General features: G+C 33.6%; 2 protein-coding genes and 2 pseudogenes across 3 annotated transcripts; 3 read left to right on the top strand and 1 right to left on the bottom strand.

Moving 5' to 3' along the window:
- Nucleotides 1–1,220: 1,220 nt before the first annotated feature.
- LOC104788128 (paraxanthine methyltransferase 1-like) lies at nucleotides 1,221–2,705 on the top strand. Its single transcript, XM_010513822.2, has 3 exons — nucleotides 1,221–1,364; nucleotides 1,466–2,109; nucleotides 2,198–2,705. Exons 2-3 carry the CDS (start codon nucleotides 1,810–1,812, stop codon nucleotides 2,528–2,530), a joined length of 633 nt encoding a protein of 210 aa, XP_010512124.2. The 5' UTR covers nucleotides 1,221–1,364; nucleotides 1,466–1,809; the 3' UTR covers nucleotides 2,531–2,705.
- A 6,534-nt stretch (nucleotides 2,706–9,239) lies between these two features.
- Nucleotides 9,240–10,351, top strand: LOC104788127 (3-isopropylmalate dehydratase small subunit 3). The gene has a single exon (XM_010513821.3). It carries the CDS (start codon nucleotides 9,333–9,335, stop codon nucleotides 10,104–10,106), a length of 774 nt encoding a protein of 257 aa, XP_010512123.2. The 5' UTR covers nucleotides 9,240–9,332; the 3' UTR covers nucleotides 10,107–10,351.
- A 100-nt stretch (nucleotides 10,352–10,451) lies between these two features.
- On the bottom strand, nucleotides 10,452–12,369 carry LOC104788126 (F-box/LRR-repeat protein At3g58980-like; annotated as a pseudogene). Its single transcript, XR_015557887.1, has 3 exons — nucleotides 11,432–12,369; nucleotides 11,057–11,209; nucleotides 10,452–10,964 (listed from the first exon to the last, which is right to left on the bottom strand). The product of XR_015557887.1 is annotated as an F-box/LRR-repeat protein At3g58980-like (transcript).
- Nucleotides 12,370–13,457: 1,088 nt separating this feature from the next.
- LOC104789758 (putative F-box protein At3g58960 pseudogene) lies at nucleotides 13,458–15,064 on the top strand (annotated as a pseudogene).
- The last annotated feature ends 269 nt before the right edge of the window (nucleotides 15,065–15,333 follow it).

Below are 15,333 nucleotides of genomic sequence, written 5' to 3'. Positions count from 1 at the left end.
ATTTCCTTTAATTGTTAAGTAAGGAAAAACTAAACTGAAAAATGCAACCAAATTAGAAAAAAAAAAAAAAAAAACACCAACAAAAACAACAGAGATAGAAGCATTTTCAAAAATACCTCTTGTTACATGCCACTATTTTAAAATACTTATAAATGTTGACTATTTTCAAAACTACCTCTCTTTATATACAAAATAACCAAATTACAACAAGAACTTACAGTCACTAACATAAAAAAAATTCCTGCCAAAAATTATTTTTCAGCTAAAATTAAAAAAAAAAAAAAAGATCCCCCAAAATCGAGAAAAAATTCCTGTCAAAAAATAAAAAACATTCCTGCCAAAACTACAAAATTGGATTTTCCCACCAAAATTTTTGAAATTTATATCTTATAAAAACCTTGTAAACGCTTTATAAGATTTTTAAAAATGTTTATAAGGTTTTTATAAGGTTTTAATAAAATTTTTATAAAGTTTTATAAGGTTTTTTATAAGGGTTTTACTTATAAAATTTTGTAAATTTCTTTTGGCGAAAAAATTTTGACGGGAAATTTTTTGTCAAGTTTTTTTTGACAAAAAAATTTTTGCGAGAAATTTTTGGCGGAAAAATATGTCGGAAATTTGTTTGGAGAGAAATTTTTTATTTTATTTTATTTTATTAGTTAAAAATTTTTCATATAAAAGTAAAATAGTTTTTAAAAATTAAAGTAAAACATAATTAAAATGACAAGAAAATAAATATTTTTAATATATATATATATATATATATTAAAAAGTTATTTATAATAAACTCTAAAACAATACGATATTAAAGGCTATTTTCAAAGTTGGAAACGAAGGGATAGGAATTTTAAAAGCAATACGATATTAAAGGTCATTTTCAAAGTTGGAAATGAAGGGATAGTATCGTTATCCATATAACACTATTTCTTGACTCGTCAAAGACCAAATATAATATCTTTTGTTGCATTTACCACATATAATAATATATGTATGGGCTATGACGCTATGTGACTTAATCTTCTTCGCCGGCTATGGTCTCGCCGGTCACATTTGACTTATCTCTTTGAGTTCGTGTATCACGTCATTTTCTAAAAATAGTTTCCTTATTTGTATAGTTTCAGAATTACATAATTATTAGACCACGTAAAGTTACGTTGAATATGATAATATTAAACTACAAGAAATATTACTATAAATAGGCATAGAGACGTCCATGAATTATCACTACTCTCATCACAAACTAAAGCATCAAACAAAGAAGAGTGAGAAGAAAAAAGAAGAGAGACACTATGACTACCACACCAGATTGGATCATGATTGGAGGAGATGGTCCTGAGAGTTACAACCAACAGTCTTCGTATCAGGTTTTAATACATATATTTTGCATTCCTTTGTTAGCTAGGTTCTGTATTCCTAAGTCCTAACTCCTAAGCTGTATGTATTTAACCGTCTCCTCCATATACAGAGAGCGTTGTTGGAAGCGGCAAAGGACAAGATGACCGAGGCGATCTCAGCCTCGATTTGATATCGAATCGGTTCAATGTAGCAGACTTTGGTTGTGCGAGTGGACCTAACACTTTTGTGGCAGTCCAGAATATAATAGATGCGGTAGAAGAAAAGTACCAAAGAGAAACCGGACAAAACCCGGTGGATAACATCGAGTTCCAAGTCTTGTTCAATGACTTTACCCTCAACGATTTCAACACTCTCTTCAAGACACTTCCTCCACGGAGAAGATACTATAGCGCCGGAGTTCCTGGTTCCTTCTTCGACCGTGTTCTCCCTAAGGAGAGTTTCCACATCGGAGTCATGAGTTACGCCTTCCATTTCACCTCCAAGATCCCCAAAGGGATCATGGACCGTGACTCTCCCTTATGGAACAAAGACATGCAGTGCACCGGGTTTAACCAAGCTGTCAAGAAAGCGTATCTTGACCAATACTCTATCGACACCAAGAAACTATTGGATGTTAGAGCTGAAGAGCTCGTTCCTGGGGGTTTGATGTTGCTTTTAGGTTCATGTCTAAGAGACGGAGTTAAGATGTCCGAGACACCTAAAGGAACAGTAATGGATTTTATCGGAGAATCTCTTAGTGATCTTGCTAAACAGGTAGATACCATAATTTTATCTTCAAAGTATTACCTACAATTACATAAGTACTTAACATATCTTTTTCTTTTTTTCTGGTTTAAAAAAGGGTGTGACCGAGCAAGAAAAGGTGGACACTTTCAGAACCTCAATTTACTTTGCGGAACAAGGCGAGATAAGGCAAATTATTGAGGAGAATGGGAAGTTCACAATCCAGGCTTTTGAGGATATCATTCACTCTGAAAATGAGTTTCCGTTAGACCCCAAGATATTGGCCATCTCCTTCAAAGCCTTTTATGGAGCGTTCATTACCGCACATTTTGGGACCGAGATCATGAGGAAAGCTTTTGAGCTTGTCGAGGTCAAGGCGTGCGAACAGATGTCTCGTCTCCAGAATTGCAAACCTGGAATGCAGTACCTCATCGTGCTTCGCAAGAACTGATCTGTGATCTAAATATATTAATTAATGTACTAATGCGTTTTACTCCATTGTTACTTCATCTTGTTTCCTCGATATCATGGTGCTTTGTCATCTTTTTCTTCTTGCTGTTTTGTCTTTGCGTCTTTGTATTCTCCCCTATCTTATAAATTAATAAACCTTCACTTTCCGCTTATTATTATAAGATACTCCTATAGCATTGTCCCATATGTTTATTTTAATTTGGCCAATACAGAGTTTGAATTCAAGGTTTCACATTTCGATTTATAATTTCCTATCCTCTGCATAAAATAAAAAATTTCCAAATTTGACTAGATATCGGCACATTTTTGTGTGAAAAATCGAGGACACACTTTTTCTATTTTCTTACCAAACGTATATTATACTATAAAAAATCAATCAGATCACTATTTACAATCTACATTGAGAAAAAAACAAAAATTCCACATCGTTACGTTGGCAGAAAATATATGGTGGCTATTATTTGAAAACTGATTTTACTTTGTCATGGAGTGAGAAAGAAAAAAAAAAGAACATAATTTTGTGTGTTTAGTGAAATTTTTTATTATTATAAACTGTTTTTAGAAATACTAGGACTCAAATCCCCAGCAACATCGCGGGGAAATATTTTAGAAAAAAATCAATAAAATTTAAAATTATATATAATGAAATCATTTGAAAGTAATAGAAAAGTTTGAATACATAAACATTAAACATAAATTGTTACTAAAAACACAACCATCAAAATGAAAACTTATAACAAAAAAAAATTATGTAAAATAGACTCAACTTTACAAAAAAATATTGTTTAAAGTGTTATAAATATATAAGATATTTTATGAAGAATTATGGTAAAGAGTTACAATTGAAAAAATTATTATGACAAAGTGATCCTAACTGAGAATATTGAACTAATGGTTGTAAACTTGTAATGAGTAAATATAATAGAAAATTATAATTAAAAATATATTTAATAATGAGTGAAACTGTATCAACGAAAAATTAAAATTAAAATACACAACTTAAAAAAAATTAAATATTAAAATAGTTTTTAGCGAAACATACGATAAATAGACGCAACTGTAAATTGTATATTAAGTTTTATTCAATTTCTATATTGCTATAATCATTTCTAAAATTTTAGTTAGATTATAGAATAACGGTGAATATTAGATATTAATATCCAAATTATTTAGATTTAATATAAAACGGAAAATTTGTTTCAACGAGCAATGATTTGTTAGTTATTGATGAGTAGACAAATATACAGAAAGTTCAAAAGATATGATTATTTAAATAGACATATTTATTAGAACGAAATGTTGTGATGAAAAAATATGAATAAAGTATTGTGAAAATACACAACTCTACAATGAAAAGATACAACTGCTTGATTTATTAAAAAAACAAATAAAAACAATTTTTTACAAAAAAATACTACGAAAAGTTGCAACTGTTGTTCGCACTTATTCAGATTGTTATTATTATTCTTATATATTAAACTATTTTTTTAGCGAAAGTTACGATAAATATACGCAATTGTAAATTCTATATTAAGTTGTATTAAATTTCTTTATTGCTATAATCATTTCTAAAATTTTAGTTAGATTATAGAATAACGTTGAATATTAGATATTAATATTCAATTATTTAGATTCAACACAAAATGGAAAATTTGTTTTAACGAACTTGGTAGTTACTAATGAAGATACAAATATGAAGAGAGTTCAAAAGCCATGACTATTTAAATAGACACACCTATTAGAACGAAAGTTGTGATGAAAAAATTTAAATAAAATATAGTAAAAAGACACAACTCTACAATGAACAGATACAACCGTTTGAATTTTTTAAAAAAAACAAATAAAAACAAAAATTTTACGAAAAGGTACTATGAAAAATCGCAACTATTGTGTCTGCACTTGATTATATTTATACCTAATAAACCATATAGACTGCTTTTAAATAGAAGATATCTTTATTACAATATTGAAAAGTCAAATTCAAAAACTCACTATATAATCTATCATTATATAGGTATTTTCATTGAAACAAAACTCTAGGTATTTTCATTAAACAAAAATCCATACTATATAAGCCATGAATATATAATCCATCTTTATTACAATAGAATGATGAATCAAACTCACTATTACTCTTGGAAACAAAACTCTAGGTATTTTCATTAAATTTTAATATTTAAAATTAACTAAAAGTTGTAAATTATATTCATCATTCCAAAAATCTTTTGTTAAATCAAGAATTAGAGGAATTTTGTTACTTTTAGAAGAATGAATGCTAGATAATAATTTAGAAAGCTGTAAAAACCGTTGAGATTGAAATTTTATATTATTATGTGTCATGGCAAAAAAAATAAAAACAGTTCAAACAGATAAATATATATAGATTTCAAAAGATACGAATATTTGAATAAATACAACTCTACAATGAACCGTTGCAACTTGACAAAAAAAACTGTTATAATAAACAATCACAACTTATTGTAAAATACACAATTTATTTTTTTTTAGATTTTTTTGAAAAATTATTCAAAATGTACGATTGAAATTCGGATTGAAATTTTTTTGGAGTAGTATTTATTCGGATTACTATCATATATAAATTAAATTAAAAAATAGAATTATTTCTTTTTTAATACTCCTAGTCTTGTAATACTATGTATTAGAGAAAAAGGAAATTACTAATAAAAAAAAAAAAAGGAAACAATATTACGACATCATTTTTGGAAGATCTTTGGAGTTAATTCGATGGTTAGTGTCTGTCAGTGATGAAGGGATTCTTCAATTGGAGTGACAGATCCAATATGATGTGGCTGACGAGTAGCAAGTAGTAAGAGATTAGGATTTAGTTCTACGTTAACTTCACTAATTTTATTTAGAAGAAGCACGATTTTGGAACTTAATCTAGAAAGAACAACTCAGACACGGAGAGAGTAAAGAAGAAAAATTTTCTTGAATTGATAATCCCAACTTTCAAACGCTGCGTATTCAGCCTTTTGAGAAATTTGTCAAAAACGTACCGTTTGGACAAGTGAAAGCGATGGGGCTTTTATTATTAAAGCGGCTTTTCCTATATTAATGATAGGGAAAATGACACCCACACCCACTTTCTCCTAAAGTATTGACACTTACATCCACTTTCTACTATCCCTATACTTTTCTTATGTCAAATTACAACTTACACCCTCTAACTAAACTAACCTTCTCTTTCTACTTTTTTTTTTTCCTTCTCATCTCTCTCTCTAACTTTTCTTTTTCTTTTTTAATATTTTTTTTCTTTAATATTTATTTTTTATTTTCATTACTAAATTTTAAGTTTAGTAACTTTAGTTGGTGATAAACATACTAAATTTTAAGTTTAGTAACTTTAGTTGTTGACAAACAAAAAAAGTTAACCTTATACCCTAAATCTTAAATCCTAACACCACATAGACACTAAATCCATATAAGCCCAAAAACGTCAACCTTATACCCTAAATCTTAAATCCTAAACTATGGTGATGTTTGAACATGCAACAAACTTGTTAATAAATTTCATCTGGATTGCTTGTCCACGTGGTCAGAGTTTGGTGGATAGGCTTAGAGATTAATAATGACCATGTTTGTTGTGTAGTATGCTTCTAGTGACACTTCTAAGTTCTAATATCTCTAATTCTAGCTTAAAAATAGTACAAAAACATTTGGCTAAAAGACATCTAAGTGGCTAAACTATAGTGATGTTTGAACATGCAACAAACTTGTCAATAAATTTCATCTGGATTGCTTGTCCACGTGGTCAGAGTTTGGTGTTTAGAGTTTAGAGTTTAGGGTTTAGGGTTTAGGGTTTAGGGTTTAGACAGATGAAAATGATAAACATGCAACATGCAACATGGATTTAGTGTCTTAAATCCTAACACCACATAGACACTAAATCCATATAAGCCCAAAAACGTCAACCTTATACCCTAAATCTTAAATCCTAAACCACCCTAAACTATGGTGATGTTTGAACATGCAACAAACTTGTCAATAAATTTCATCTGGATTACTTGTCCACGTGGTCAGAGTTTGGTGGATAGGCTTAGAGATTAATAATGACCATGTTTGTTGTGTAGTATGCTTCTAGTGACACTTCTAAGTTCTAATATCTCTAATTCTAGCTTAAAAATAGTACAAAAATATTTGGCTAAAAGACATCTAAGTGGCTGAACTATAGTGATGTTTGAACATGCAACAAACTTGTCAATAAATTTCATCTGGATTGCTTGTCCACGTGGTCAGAATTTGGTGGATAGGCTTTGAGATTAATAATGACCATGTTTATTGTGTAGTATGCTTCTAGTGATACTTCTAAGTTCTAATATATCTACTTCTAGCTGAAAAATAGTACAAAAACATTTAGCTAAAAGAAATCTATGTGGCTAATTTAGGGTTTAGGGTTTAGGGTTTAGGGTTTAGGGTTTAGGGTTTAGACAGATGAAAATGATAAACATGCAACATGCAACATGGATTTAGTGTCTTAAATCCTAACACCACATAGACACTAAATCCATATAAGGCCAAAAACGTCAACCTTATACCCTAAATCTTAAATCCTAAACCACCCTAAACTATGGTGATGTTTGAACATGCAACAAACTTGTCAATAAATTTCATCTGGATTGCTTGTCCACGTGGTCAGAGTTTGGTGGATAGGCTTAGAGATTAATAATGACCATGTTTGTTGTGTAGTATGCGTCTAGTGACACTTCTAAGTTCTAATATCTCTAATTCTAGCTTAAAAATAGTACAAAAACATTTGGCTAAAAGACATCTAAGTGGCTAAACTATAGTGATGTTTGAACATGCAACAAACTTGTCAATAAATTTCATCTGGATTGCTTGTCCACGTGGTCAGAATTTGGTGGATAGGCTTTGAGATTAATAATGACCATGTTTATTGTGTAGTATGCTTCTAGTGACACTTCTAAGTTCTAATATATCTACTTCTAGCTGAAAAATAGTACAAAAACATTTAGCTAAAAGAAATCTATGTGGCTAATTTATTTTGGACAAATTTCTGCTCATGTAAAGAATGAGCAAGATATTATATGATAAATATCCATAACTACTAATCCACATGATTGATATTCAATGTTCTAAATAAATCAATGTTGTTAATTTTTATTTTGTTTATTAACCTCTTATGAGTGTATATGTTTCTGGACCAACACAAAATATGAAGCAAGGAGCTCATGGTGCCTATGGATTTAATTGTGTGGATGTTGTATGATGATTCTTTGGTCTATCTACATTGGTATCCACAGAAAAATATCCACATGATCACATCCATAGCCACCATTCAACTGCTATTCTTCAGCTTAATGTCTAGATATGCTTTGTAAATTCATGGAGACCTATCCATAGTTTTTCTATCCACTAAACTTTGTTTTTTAAAGTGAATAGTTTTGGTTTTAGGTTCAAGGGTTTATGTTCTAGGATTTAAAATTTAGAATTAAAGGGTTTTGTACTTATTTGATCTATGTTGTGTTATGGATAATATGTTATGGATAAAGATCTAACCAAATTTATGTATGTATATTTTATATGAATAAACACAAGTAACTATCTATTAACAATACTGCAATTGATTATCCACTTATAATTGAACAAATGTTCAACGACCGATGGATACTGTATAATCTAAAAATTCATAAAAAATATAGCAATATGTATCTTAAAATGTAGAAAATATATAATCATAATATATTTTATATAAATAAATAGAAAATTTGTTTTATTATAACAAATAAATATATTTTACTTTGTTAAAGTGTTAACAACAAAAAAGAAGAGAAAAAGAGAGAAAAGAATGAGAGAAAGAGGAGAGGGGCAAAATCGTCCAAAATGTGTGGACACATAAGCAAAAAAACTTGAAAAAGTATAGGGAGAGTGGAAAGTGGGTGTGGGTGACACAACTCACACCCAAAGTGGGTGTGGGTGTCATTTTCCCTTAATGATACTAATTTCAACCAGCAAATTTTTTTACTTTTTCAAATTTAATTAAACTAGCAATTAAGGTATGTAGAACGTGGATAACTGTAAATAAGTTTTGTAAATTTTTTTTTTTTAAACGAAAATATATTCACATTAATCGGGTCAACCTTTAACGGGCTAGACTTTGAAAAACATACAAAGATCCAACAGTTATAAAAGAAGCAAATCGGCGATCAATTCCATCGCCAGAAAAGAAGATCGGATCCTGTTGACAGACCAAAAGGTTCAGACCTAGAACAAAAGCTTGAGTAGTAACGCCAGTGGTTACAAGATCAACAGCGTTGCGGCGGATCCACCAAATCGAAAAAAAAATTTATAAATTGTTAGCAAAACTGTCACAAAAAATTACAATTTATAGGAAGTCAAAAAAAAAAAAAAAAATTACAATTTATAGATTTTGTCGCAAATATAGTCGTGTGAAGTTTGTAATTCTTTTTTATAACTTTTGGCAATTCCAATTCCTCCTTCTTCTTTTTTTGGACGTGCTTACTTTTTTTTATCTCATAAACTGTAGTCTGTAAATCCATGAATATCAAATTCATAAATACAATCTTTAACAACAAAAAAAATATCGAATTCATCACGTTTTGTTACACAGCGACCTACCTACCTTCTTGTCTCAATACGCACGTTTAGGACCTTATTATAATGGCAGTTTCCATTATTAATTTATATTCGTAATTAAGAATTGTACTATTTTCATTTTTCCCTCTATAAAATTACTCTGTTTCCTTTCGTCTCATGTGCTTCACTAACGAAGTAGCAAAACAATGGCGACTTCTCTGCATTCTCTAAACTCTACACTCTTCAAATCCTTGGCTTCCTCCTCAAACAAATCCTCCTCATCTCTCTCGCCATCTCCTGTCTTCCGACTCAATCCCACCTCCACGGCTTTCATTTTCAAACCACTGACTTCCTCCTCCTCCGCGATCATCATACGCGCCTCCGCATCTTCCTCCAAATCAGGCGAGTCGCATACCAGAGAGACATTTCACGGCCTCTGCTTCGTCTTGAAAGACAACATAGACACCGATCAGATCATCCCCGCGGAGTACGGCACTCTCATCCCTTCGATTCCAGAAGACCGGGAGAAGCTCGGCTCGTTCGCGCTCAACGGCTTACCAAAGTTCTACGGTGAACGTTTCGTGGTTCCAGGGGAGATGAAATCGAAGTACTCAGTCATCATCGGCGGTGATAACTTCGGCTGCGGATCTTCCCGCGAACACGCTCCGGTCTGCCTCGGAGCTGCGGGAGCTAAAGCCGTGGTGGCGGAATCGTACGCTAGGATCTTCTTCAGGAACTGTGTAGCTACAGGTGAGATCTTCCCGTTGGAATCGGAGGTTAGGATTTGCGACGAGTGTAAGACAGGGGATGTGGTTACCGTCGAGCACAAGGAAGACGGTACTAGTTTGCTGATCAATCATACGACGAGGAAAGAATATAAACTGAAACCACTCGGTGACGCTGGTCCGGTGATCGACGCCGGTGGAATCTTCGCTTATGCTAGAAAAGCCGGCATGATTCCTTCTGCGTCCTCTGCTTGAGTCGGATCCATAAATTCTGGTTTACTCCGGTTTGGTTTTATTTGGTTCGATAACCGGTATTTATAACCGATCTTCAAACCAATATAATTCCACGACTTTTTGTGTGCCACGTCGAAACAGCGCATGAAGTGAAGTTTCTTTACTAGACGCTTCGTTTTCTTCTTTCTCTTTGGGATGTTTCAGCTTCTTTAGATACATTTGCATGTCCTCTCAACTCAAAGTTTTAAGCTTTCTTCTTTTGCCTTTCTCATCGACCACAAGACAAACATCACGTGCAAATATCTCATCTATTCTAGCGAGGTACTGATTCTACAAAACCGCTTTGATTAAATCTTTTTTGTCACGTCGATGAAAATATTTCACAATTCACATGATCAGTTGTTACATAAACTAAGAACCCATCGAAGCACAAAGCAAAACCTGCCTATCAAAGTTGATAGAATCATACTGAAGATAACTAGCTAGGAGCAGATAATCCAATAAAAATGACCAAGAATGTGCACAAATCGGATTCATGTTCCAACAGACTTTAAGCAACTAGGAGGAACAAAGTTGTTCTTCATACTGCATTGAGCATAGTAGCTGGACCCTGAAGTTTGGTGAAGCTTTCGGAAACATTTGAATATCCGTCTGGATTCTTAACTTCTCACTATTGCGTATAAATCTCCAAGTATTAACTTTCAGCAGCTCCAGACGTGGCAACTTTGCTAAGAAATGTTTTACTTGCTGCAACTCACCAGTCGTCCCGCCATACCATAAAGTTATCTCCAAGACCTCTATAGGACATGTCAATAGACAAGAATATCCCGACAAACACTCGCACACATAGTCAGGTTCTTTAGGAAAGTGCAAGGCATCCTGCAGCAAGAGGTCGAGATTGAAGATTTAAGTGTATACCAGGAGGGTTTTGGAAATAATGGTTTGTCCAAAATACATTACATTTGTCATACCTGGATAACAAGGGTCTTCAGATTTGGAGCCTTATTTAGCAAAAAGGGAAGAAGACTCCAACAGAATCTTATGGAAAGGACATTATCATGTGTCATACTTAAATGATGTAGCTTTTCAAATACCGGAATTGCATCACGGAAGACGTTAAGCATCTGAAAATCAAATAAAAGCAACAAGTCATTTACTAAGTGCAGCTTTTGGGAAACAAAACCTCAGGAAAAACGTTTGCAAGTTTGCAACATCCTATGGAACTTAAGATGCACGCTTGGTTCACCTATTCAAGTTCTATCATTGTCTCAAGCTGTAATTACCTACTACAAATATAAGAATGGAACAAAAAAAAAAAAAAAAAAGAGAAACAAGAACACACTTACCTCACAAGTACGAGGAGATGAGAGTTGCAGGATCTTGACATTTTTTATCCCTTGAATGAGATTTGTTGCATTGCTAGATAAGATATCACCATCATTTGCCATCAAATGAAGATTGAGCTTAGCTTCCACAAGGGACTCGAAATTAACAATTGTATACCCATCCGGGACAACATCACAGTAGTCGAAGTAGGCAAGACTTGGAGTATCAAAACTAATGTACTGAGGAACATAGAGGTGTCCATCAAAACAGACATATCACGACTAATAGTAAGTCTTTGAAGACTTTGACTAGACACGGTGCCTGACCATTCCCAAGTTTACCAGCACATACCATCAATGGTTAGTTCCTGGTTAGTTCCTTAAGCACAGGGCAAGCCGAAAGAAACGCCTTCAACGCACAATCAACAGGGTTACAGAACCGAACAGAGTCAAAAACGAGAGTCTCAAGGCTTGGTAGCAAAGCATTCTGAGGCAGCACACTAATAACAATTTCCCGCCCTAGTTTCAGCTTATTGAGTGTCTTGCAAGTGAAGATCTCCAAAGGCAACGTATAACCATTATCACCATATATGCCCATCTCAAGAACCATGACACCACGATGATTCAACACATCACGTAGCCAGTGGTTGATACGATCTGGATCAAGATCACTTTCAGATTTTAAAGAGAACCTCCTTATGAGCGTAGTAGTTTCCAGCCGAGCCAACGCCTCACTCACGAAATCCGTGAAAGTCCCCTGAAACTTAGATGTGTCATCGAGCGCAAGATCTGGTATGATGGTATAGAGATTCCTAAACCTCCTTGAGGTAACCAACAAAGACGCAGCATCCTTTGCAGCAAGAAAACTCACGATTAGCCTAATAAGTTCATCTGGTAGATCGCTGATACGATCCATCTTCTTGCACCTAAACCCTAGCGAACCAATCTGTTCCATTCAAACCACAAATTCAACAATGACGACGAATATCAACAAGCAAGATTCTGGAACTTAATCTTGTTAAACGCACCGTCTTGACTAGTGAAAGCCGTGGGCTTATTATTTTTAAAGCCTTAATGGGCTTTTCCTTTATAATATGCGAAAAGCCCAATAAAGAATCATCATACTAATTTGCCCCACTAATTCTTTTTTTCACCTCAATTAAACCAGCAATTAAGGTTTGCGAATAACTACCGTCACAAAAATTACAGATTTTAGATTTGTCGGGAAAATGTAGTCGACACTGACTCAGGGCATGATTGGTTTACATTTGTTAACCTTGACTCTCTTGTCGAACCAAAGCTTGATCTTATGTTGACAGTTGACGGTAGATCAAAACTACAATGGACTTGTAGATGACGACGAAACCACAAATCTGTTTTAATCAAACCACAAATTCAACAATGACATCTGTCTGTCTGTTTTATCATGAACTGGATTGTGAACACTCTTGCTCACTTGTATTTCCTCTGTTTATCTTTTTGTCGGATTCTCCTTTAAATTATCAACTGCCTACATTGTAGAACTCTTAATTTGGATAATATTTATAATTAAACCATATATATTATCAGGCGTGGATAATTATAAAAGCCTAGATTATTTCTTTTTGATTTCATACACAAAGATATAAAATTCTCGGGGGATTGGGAATTCAATTTCCTTATTTGTTTATGATTTGAATTTGTAGACGTGAAATAAATCTCGTTTTATTTCCAAACTATAATTATTTAATTAGTTATCCGTAAATTTTGCATCCATGTCCTATTTGGTATTGGTATTGAGTAATATTATTACTATATATATTACCAGACCTCTCTCCTTGACTCCTTATTATTAGAGTTCACCTCTGTTCCGAGGTACGTACTCAACTTTAACTCTTCTCTTCTGCTTCCTTTGTTGTAATTGTGACTTTTACTTTTGCTCTGTTGTAAAGTAGGTGTGAAGGAGGTTTTTATTATCTTCACTTGGAAGGAACTATATATATTTTGTTTCTAGAGAAATCATAATGTGACGTTTCTCTGTATGTTGGTTTTGTAGTGGACAGTTTTGTGGTCGCAAGCTTCATTTAAATTATTTGAGAGCAAAGAGGGATGGATAAGATCAACAATCTACCTGATGAGATTATTTGCCATATCGTGTCCTTCCTCTCGGCAAAGGAGGCTGCTTTCGCATCGGTTCTCTCCAAAAGGTGGCGGAATCTGTTGTTTAACATCATATCAAGTGCTGAGTTCAATGTCAATGACTTAGTTGAGAATCCAACGAGTCTGTCTGATTTCTTGAATGGAGTATTGGCTCTGCATCCCAGTTCACGGATAAGGAACTTCTCGTTAAAATGTAGAAAACGTGATCTTCGACCTCATTATGCTCTTGTCAAACGTTGTCTCCGTAACGTGCTGAAGCGTGGTGTCTTGGACCTTAAACTAAACATAGAGGCTGAACAAGGAGATGCATTGCCTCTTGAGGTCTTCACTTGCAAGACGCTTGTTAAGCTAGAACTTGGGACTGGTTTTGAAATTGATATACTCCCTGAGGATGCTCTTCTTCCATCGCTGAAGACTCTCACTCTCGATTCAGTTAAGTTCTATGATCGTTACGGTTGTGCATTCCAAAAGCTTCTTTCTGCTTGCCCTGTGCTTGTGGAATTAGTGATGCGTGAAGTGGAATGGGAACATTGGAAATGGTCTCGCTGTGTGTCAAGTCCGACCCTTGAGAGACTTACTATTAGCCATAATCTTCTAGCTGATGAGTATTATTTGGAGAGCATTACTTTTGATATTCCGAGTCTTACCTATTTAGACTACGTTGATTTCATTCCGGAAGCTTATCCAATTGTTAATCTTGACTCCGTTGTGGAAGCCAAGCTCAGTATTATTTTGACAGTTGAACACAACTGGAATGGAAATTTTATAAGAGATGATGCTCTCATTACTGGCGACCCAACCAATCTGATTAAGGGGTTGAAAAATGTTGAGATCTTAAACTTATCATCTCCTGAAACTACGGAGGTAAGTACATTTTCTCTGTGAAGCATCATTAGGTGTTAGTTGTTGTTACATGTAATGCTTAAAAGAGGTTTGTTTAATGTTTTGGTTGTTTGTTTGTTTCAGGCATTTTATTTCTTCCGGGGAGCAATACCAGTATATAATAACCTGCAACATTTATCTATTGCTACCGATAATGAATTATGTTGGAAGGCTCTGCCATATGTGCTACAGAGTGCTCCAAATCTAAAGACTCTTGTCATTCGAGTATGTACTACTAACCTCGAAAGAGTTTATACTTAAAAAAAATCTCCAATCTCTCTCTAATCCTCTCTTTTTATATTTCAGGGTATTCTGCACTGTAATGTGAATTCAGAAACATATGATGATGAGGAAACTGTTTGTGAGTGCTTGTCCAGATATAGTTTCCTACGTTCGTGTCCTGTGAAATTTCTAGAGATCACTGAGTACGGGGGAACTAAAGGAGAGTTGGAGCAAATGAAACATTTCCTGGAGAAATTGAAATGTCTTGAGCTTCTCAAAGTTGGTGTTTATGCAACAGAGCCCGAAGACAAGTTGTTACATCTCAAAGCCAATGTAATAAAGCTTCCGAAATCATCACGCAAGTGCAAGATCCGGTTCGAGTATGTTCAACCTTTCTTAATTTGGGATTGATGAATCTGTTTTGTCGTGTGCAGAGTCTTTGCTTGTAGATTACTCTTTCTCTCATATGAATTAATATTTCTGATTTTATTCTTCATCACTTATTAGCAACTTGTTTTTTTAATTTATTACTTGTAGTAAAAGCTAACAAGATTCAACCAATAAAAAACAGACGCCAGCGTTCAATTCAATAGGAAATGTTTAATCTCGAAAAAGATTTACAACTTATTCAGAAACATCACATTTAAGTTATTGTCGTAGTAATATGAGCTGACTTAAGC

The sequence above is a fragment of the Camelina sativa genome, chromosome 5 (genome assembly GCF_030686135.1).
Source record: "Camelina sativa cultivar CO46 ecotype springtype chromosome 5, ASM3068613v1".
NCBI classification, from domain to species: Eukaryota; Viridiplantae; Streptophyta; class Magnoliopsida; order Brassicales; family Brassicaceae; genus Camelina; species Camelina sativa.
This window is presented reverse-complemented; position numbering and strand designations above follow the sequence as displayed.